Source organism: Calidris pugnax, unplaced genomic scaffold (assembly GCF_001431845.1).
Source record: "Calidris pugnax isolate Ruff unplaced genomic scaffold, ASM143184v1 scaffold113, whole genome shotgun sequence".
NCBI lineage: Eukaryota > Metazoa > Chordata > Aves > Charadriiformes > Scolopacidae > Calidris > Calidris pugnax.
This window is the reverse complement of record NW_015090879.1, coordinates 330,982-337,464: the sequence shown is the minus strand read 5'-3', so window position 1 is coordinate 337,464 and position 6,483 is coordinate 330,982. Positions and strand designations below refer to the sequence as shown.

The following is a 6,483-nucleotide window of genomic DNA, read 5'->3' as shown; positions in this document are numbered from 1 at the left end:
GGGGTCCGGGGTGGGTATCGGGGGGCACTAGGAGACCGGGGGGATCGGGGCACCGGCACATACCCAGCCACCGGGCACGTCCCTCCCCGCCGGCGGCTGCAGAGCCCCGCGCCCCGGCCCCGCCGCATCCTGTCGGGGGGTGCTCTGTGCCCCTCTCTCGCCCCGTCGCATCTTCCCGGGGGTGTTCTGTAACCCATCCCCCCCGGGGGAACCTCTCCTTGGGTGTGTCCCTGGCAAACCCCTTTCTCCGGGGGTGCCCGGTTTTGGGGGGGAATCCCCTGTAGCCCCTCTGCCCCGGGAGCCTCTTCCCTGGGGGTGCCTGACCACCCTTCCGGAGACACCAGCGGTGGAGGGGTCCTTGCAAACCCCTCCCGGGGTGCTGAGCCCCCCTGCGGGCTCCCTTCCCAGCGGCAGGAGCTGCCCCGGGCAGCAGGGACAGGGCACAGCCCACCCCCGGGCAGTGGAGCTGGTGGGGGTCCTGCCATCCCTGGAAGGACCCTCTCTGGGACCCTTGGGTAGGGTGGGGACACGCTGATCCTCCCCTGGGATGGTGGAGCGGGGATGGAGCTGTGGTGGGGGGTGACAGGGAGACACTGGGGGGTCCCAGTTCCCCCTTGTCTGGGGGTTCCAGCCCTTCTGGGCAGCTCCTCTTGGGGAGTCCTGTTTGCCCTGTGATCCTGAAGGAAGGGGGTTTGGGGGTGCTGGGACCCCTCTCTACCTTGGGGGTAGAGACAGTGGGTGCTCCAGGCTCTGAAGACCCCATGAATGCCCCCAAGCCCATCCTCTCCCCACACAGGGGTCACAGCACAGCTTGGGGTGTGTGGACACCTGGGGTGCGTGGCCAGATGCTGGGCATCCACCCTGACCTCCTCCTGGCCCCTCTGCACTCCTTGGGGGTGACCCTGGTGGGATGGGGTGCGCTGGGTTCCCCCCAGGGGTGTGGGCTCCCTGAAGCGAGGAGGGGACCCCCAGCAGAGACCCGTACCCCCTGGCCCTCCCTGGGGCTCCGGTGCCAGCCGGAGGCATCAAATATTAACGGAGGCAGCGGAGGAGCTGAAAATAACCCTCCCTCCGAGGGAGCTGACCCAGATCCAACCAGCCCCAAAGCTGGGCTGGACCCACAGCCCCCACCAGTCCACTGCCGGGGCTGAATCCAGCCCCTTCCCCTCCTGATGCCAGCTATATAGCCCCTATATATTATGCAAATGAGCTATAAGGGCTTATTACGCAAACGAGAGGGGGCTGGCACTGCCCGGAGCTGGATGGTCCCCGGGGCTGGCCCAAGGGCTCAGAGAGGACAGCGGGGATGGAGGGGGCCACATCGGTGTCCGTGTCCACCCAGGTGTCCGGGGGCTGCCCAGGAGCGCTGCCCTGTCCCTCTCCCCTCCTGTAGCACAGAGGGACCCCCCCAAAACCGGGCCAGGTGCCTGCCCCGCTGCAGAGCTCACCCCCCCCGAACAGCCGGCGTGTCCCAGCAGCATGGGGAAGCAGAACAGCAAACTGCGCCCCGAGATGCTCCAGGACCTGCGGGAAAACACCGAGTTCTCCGACCTGGAGCTGCAGGGCTGGTACAAGGGCTTCCTGAAGGACTGTCCCTCCGGCATCCTCAACGTGGAGGAGTTCAAGAAGATCTACGCCAACTTCTTCCCCTACGGCGACGCCTCCAAGTTCGCTGAGCACGTCTTCCGCACCTTCGACACCAACGGCGACGGCACCATCGACTTCCGAGAGTTCATCATCGCCCTGAGCGTCACCTCTCGCGGGAAGCTGGAGCAGAAGCTCATGTGGGCCTTCAGCATGTACGACCTGGATGGCAACGGCTACATCAGCCGGGAGGAGATGCTGGAGATTGTGCAGGTACCGGGCTCCCTCGCCCTGTTGCAGCTCCTGGTGTGTTGGTTCTGTGTGTCACGCTGGTGTGACGGTGGCCGTCCCCTCCCAGGATGCAGACAGGACCCTGCATTACCCCCAGTACAGGGCTTGACAGTGCCTGGGATGGAGCCAGTTGCTGCTGACAGAGAGCTTCTCGCTGAGCTCTGCAGGGATCAGGCTACCCCAGGGCACCCCCTGCTCCTTCCCTGTCCTGGGGACATCCCTTTGTCACCCAGTCCCGGGGCTCTTCCCACTGGCCCCGCTCCCAGTGCTCCTGGGGAGGGCTGGGAGCGCACAGCCACCCCCGAGCACCCCGGGGCAGAGGGATGTCTCATCGGCAGACAGAGGAGATGCTCTCCTTGCCCAAACCCCAACCTGGTGGCATCGGCATTGGCAGGTGACTTGCGAGGACGTTGCTGTGGCATCTTGGTGGGCATCTCCTCCCTGCAGGAGCAGCTCTATCTGCCTGCTGCAGCCCTGGGGGTGCTGCTGGCATCCACAGCTAAAGCCCCCCATAACCTGATAGCACGGGGAGTATGTCAAACGCCATTCCCAGGGCAGGGAAGCCCAGGGGTCTGTCCCCCTGTCCCTGATGACAGGGACCCACCTCGCACCCACCCTCATCCCCGTCTCCCTCTCCCAGGCCATCTACAAAATGGTCTCCTCTGTGATGAACATGCCCGAAGATGAATCAACTCCGGAGAAAAGAACGGAAAAAATCTTCCGACAGATGGATACTAATAACGACGGTAAATGAGAGGAGATGGAGGGGATTAAGGGAAAGGTCTCATGGCTAAATCCAGGGGTCTTAGACGGAGCCGCACGCGCGCTGATTAAATGGCTCACGTCCGTCGGCGCGGCCGGAGGGAGCCCGGCAGCCGGAGGGGCTCAGGGTGCTCCCCAGAGCAGACCCCAGGGGTGCTCATCCCAGGGGGGTGGGTGTCTGTCTGTGGTGTGTGCTGGGAGGTCTCCGGTCCTCTGTGTCCACCTGGGACAGGGCGGTGGCCACCAGGCTGAGCTGTGTCCCCCTGCTCCTGCAGGCAAGCTCTCGCTGGAGGAGTTCATCAAAGGTGCCAAGAGCGACCCGTCCATCGTGCGCCTGCTGCAGTGTGACCCCAGCGGCGCCGCGCAGCTCTGAGCCCTGCCGACCCCCCGCAGCCCCCCACGGACCCCCCACCATCACCCCACCCTGCAGCCGGCCACTGCTGCTGTCCCCTGCCCCGCGGTCCCCACCACCGTGTCCCCACGGCCCCTCCTGGGGAGAGAGCTGGAGCCCAGCTGAGGCTGCGACAAAGGGGAGCCCGGGGGGATGGTCCCCATTGCTGGGGGGCTCCTGCCCTGGCTCAATTCGGGGAGAAAAGGAGGCAGGGTCTGCCCGAGAGAGGACGGTCCCCCCCAGCACTGGGGGCTTGGATCAGGGGGACAACCCAGCCCAGTGGGAAAGGCTGGTGGCATCGCCAGTGGGAGCAGGGACACGGCCCAGGGGACAAGGACCCGGTGGCTCGGGGGCCCCCCAGCACCCCCCCAGCATGCACACACTGCCACAGCCGGGGGGCCGGGCCAGCCCCTTCCCCACAGCGCCACGGGCAGGGGCCGCGGGGCGGGGACACGCTTCTGGTCTTTTAATACCTGCAGAATAAAGTTTGTGTCAGTGCAGTCAGCGGTGGGAACGGCACCGTCGATGCCGAGGGGAACGTTCCTCCCTGCAAGGTCCGGATCCAGCCTGGTGCCTCCCTCGCTGCAGACCCATGTGACCCAAGGCCATGGGGATGGGCTCGTGGATCTTGGCCGGTGGCATCCAGGGCATAGGTCTGCCCCATAGCCGGGCTGGGGGGCAGCTGGGTCACTTCGTGGGGCTGTGCAGATGCTGGGACAGGGCAGGGGTGGCCGGGACACGTCCATGGGGCTGAGCCTTGAGCCCTGCTCAGAGCCGGGCGGTTTCCACACCGTCCAGCCTCAGCAAGCCCAGGCACTGCCCGGGGTCAGGGCTCTCTGCCGGGGCTTCCTGCAAGGAGACCTGCAAGCCAGAGAGACCGCTGAGAGCGGGACCAGGGGGAGAGAGCTTCAGGTTGGCAAGTCCTACCCCTGTCCCGGAGCCCCGAGGGGTCCATCCCAGCCCTGTACGGGAGCAGGTTGGTGCTGAGCCCGGGGACCAGGAGTCACCTTCCTCCGGTGCGCCCCGCGGCAGCAGCAACCGAGGCGGAGGAGATGGAGGGTGAGCAAGAGGCAGCGGATGCCAAAGACTATCTCCATCGAGTCGAGCAGGAGGGAGATGACCCAGAGGGACAGCGTGGAGCTCTGCGGGGACACAGGGTGTCACATCCCCACCGCTCCATCCCCCCCCTCCCCAGTTTGGTCACCTATAGCCCCCTGGGACTCACATAGACATGGGTGGGATCGAAGGGGCACTCGCGGGAGATGGGGCCAAGGGCGATGTCACCGACGGTGCAGGGGGCCAGCAGCGCCCGGCCCTGGCTACCCAGCGTCAGCCCGATGGAGACGGCCAGCCCCAGCAGGCAGGACAGGCAGCCCAGGCTGCTGCTGGCACTCAGGGTAAAAACCACCCATTTCTGCAGTAGGAGAAGAGAAGAGAAGAGGCAGCACAACAAGCTAGGACTGTGCACGGCCGCCTGTCCAGGCTCCCTCCCTGGGGACAGTCCCTGAAGAGGGGACGTGGTGGCTGTGCACGCTCCATGGGGTGGCTGCAGCCTGCTGGGTGACGGGCGAGGGGCTGGGGGTGCTTACGAGGGAGGCAGGGGCGAGGTACCGGGACAGCATGAGGGCAGCAATTCCACAGGAGATGGTCTGCGAGGAAGCGTGGGGAGGTCAGTGACACACGGTGCCCACTCACTCCAGGGACATTGGTCCCCTTTCCCTGTTGACATTGTCCCTGAATCATCTGGCCAGTTTGGCATCATGGAGGGCAGTGCTTTGTCTCCCCCAGCCTCTACTCATTAACAAGTCCCTGTGCATTTAACCCCCCTGGTTTTGTGCTAAAAGGCTTACTTGGAGCAAGGAAGGGGAGATGGAGCAGGGTCCATCCCATATCCTCCTGCATCCTGCCTCCTGCCCACCCTACATCCATCCCACATCCTCCTGCATCCTATCTTTTGCCCACCCTACATCCATCCCACATTCACATCCATCCTGCATCCCACCTCCTGCCCACCCTGCGTCCATCTGCATCCACCCCAGATGCACCCCATGCCCCCCCATGTCCCCCCTACCCTGCAGCCCCCGGTACCAGCAGCGCGGAGATGACGGAGGCAGCGTTGGCGATGGTGTAGTGCAGGGAGATGGCATCCCGGGGGTTGACCACGAAGCGGAGGACGGTACCATGGATGAAAGCGCCGATGATGAAGTTGAGGTGCCCGATGATGAGGAGGATGAGGCCCATTTTCATGAGGACCCTTTGGTGGCTGCTGGGATCGAGGTGGCCTGAGATGGAGGGGAGAGAAGGGCAGAGCAAGGAGTGGCTGGCACTGAGCTGTCCCTCCTGCCCTTGCACCATGCTCAGCACACACAGGGGACATTTGGGGACACCACAGAGGACGTGCCCCGTGCTCGTGGAGGGATGACGCGGGAGGCAACGTGGTGGCAGCCACTGGTAGCCCAGGTATGCAAACCACTGCTCCAGCCAGCTCTCCTGCAACCAGGGAAGCAGTGTGGGGCCAGTGGTCACGGGGATGGGTGTCCCTGGTGGGGCTGGGAAGGGATGGGATCCCTGGAGCGATGAGGAAGCTCGAGGGAGAGCACCTGCCCCTAAATGACAGCTCCAGCACTGGCTCTCAGCACCCGGTGTTTGAGGAGTGACCGTAGCAGCAGTGGGGCTGTTGCCCCATCAGGATCCATCCCGGGACCACTCTCCCACCATCACCCAGGTGCTAAGCCCAGCTCTGTCCCTGCCCCTCAGCCCCCCTGCCTCAGTTTCACTGCAGGAAGGCAGTGCTGGGACACCCTCCCGTTGCGATCACCATGCCAGACCTAGACTCACCCACTTGACACATCTTCACCAGGCCAGGATCAGGCCATTAGAGCTTCTCGATGCCCCCGGGGCCAGCTCTGCCCTCAGCCTCCGGGGTTGGCAGCTGGATCCATCAGGGCTGAGACTGTGAAAAGGCCACCGGCCACCGGAGAAGCTCGAAGCTCGCCTGCTGCACTCCACTGCCACCCCAGTTCCTGTCGGACCAGCTCCCCAGGATGAACAAAGGGATAACTCCACCTTTGCCTGCCTCTGTCAAGAAGCACAGCCCTGTCCCCGCCCCTGCGCACCCCTTGCTGCCGAGCTGGTGGCCATGCCATGCTGATATGTCGTGCCACATTGCCTTGTCCCCTTCCCCATCCATCCCCGCTCTCTCCCTGTCACGCTCAGGTCAGTCCACCCTAAAACAACGGTGGCAGAAGAGGATCCAGCCAAAGAGGTCTGAGGCCACAGGCTGAGGGTCCGGGCAGGGGCAGCCCCTCGGGGTGGGACACTGCCAGACCATGGGGCATGGACCAGCATCATCGGGTACTGGGAATCCACCTGCAGAGAGAGGGAAAAGCAGAGGGGTCAGGGCTGGTGCCAACTTCCCAGGAGGTGAGTCAGGAGCCAGTTTGGTGACAAACGCC

General features: G+C 64.7%; 2 protein-coding genes across 4 annotated transcripts in view; one reads left to right on the top strand and one right to left on the bottom strand.

The window, feature by feature from the left end:
- The window catches only part of HPCA (hippocalcin), a 3,930-nt gene extending 398 nt beyond the window's left edge, over positions 1 to 3,532 (top strand). Inside the window, exons 2-4 of one of the 3 annotated variants that reach the window (XM_014946479.1) lie at positions 1,394 to 1,857; positions 2,516 to 2,621; positions 2,913 to 3,532. In XM_014946479.1, coding sequence (XP_014801965.1) covers positions 1,480 to 1,857; positions 2,516 to 2,621; positions 2,913 to 3,010 — 582 coding nt within the window. In that variant the 5' untranslated portion in view covers positions 1,394 to 1,479 and the 3' untranslated portion in view covers positions 3,011 to 3,532. Of the gene's footprint in view, positions 1 to 1,342; positions 1,858 to 2,515; positions 2,622 to 2,912 lie in introns of all 3 variants that reach the window. The other 2 variants (XM_014946481.1, XM_014946478.1) reach the window with 2 other exon arrangements.
- Positions 3,533 to 3,796: 264 nt separating this feature from the next.
- On the bottom strand, positions 3,797 to 5,879 carry TMEM54 (transmembrane protein 54). Its single transcript, XM_014946434.1, has 6 exons — positions 5,867 to 5,879; positions 5,117 to 5,310; positions 4,618 to 4,677; positions 4,254 to 4,442; positions 4,036 to 4,170; positions 3,797 to 3,889 (listed from the first exon to the last, which is right to left on the bottom strand). Exons 1-6 carry the CDS (start codon positions 5,877 to 5,879, stop codon positions 3,797 to 3,799), a joined length of 684 nt encoding a protein of 227 aa, XP_014801920.1.
- Between the last annotated feature and the right edge of the window lie 604 nt (positions 5,880 to 6,483).

Excerpts from the sequence above, each read along its gene's own strand:
- TMEM54 (XM_014946434.1), bottom strand. Across the intron at positions 4,171-4,253 it reads TCGATCCCACCCATGTCTAT|AGCTCCACGCTGTCCCTCTG; the intron begins GTGAGTCCCAGG and ends GTGTCCCCGCAG. Across the intron at positions 3,890-4,035 it reads GCGGGGCGCACCGGAGGAAG|GTCTCCTTGCAGGAAGCCCC; the intron begins GTGACTCCTGGT and ends TCTGGCTTGCAG.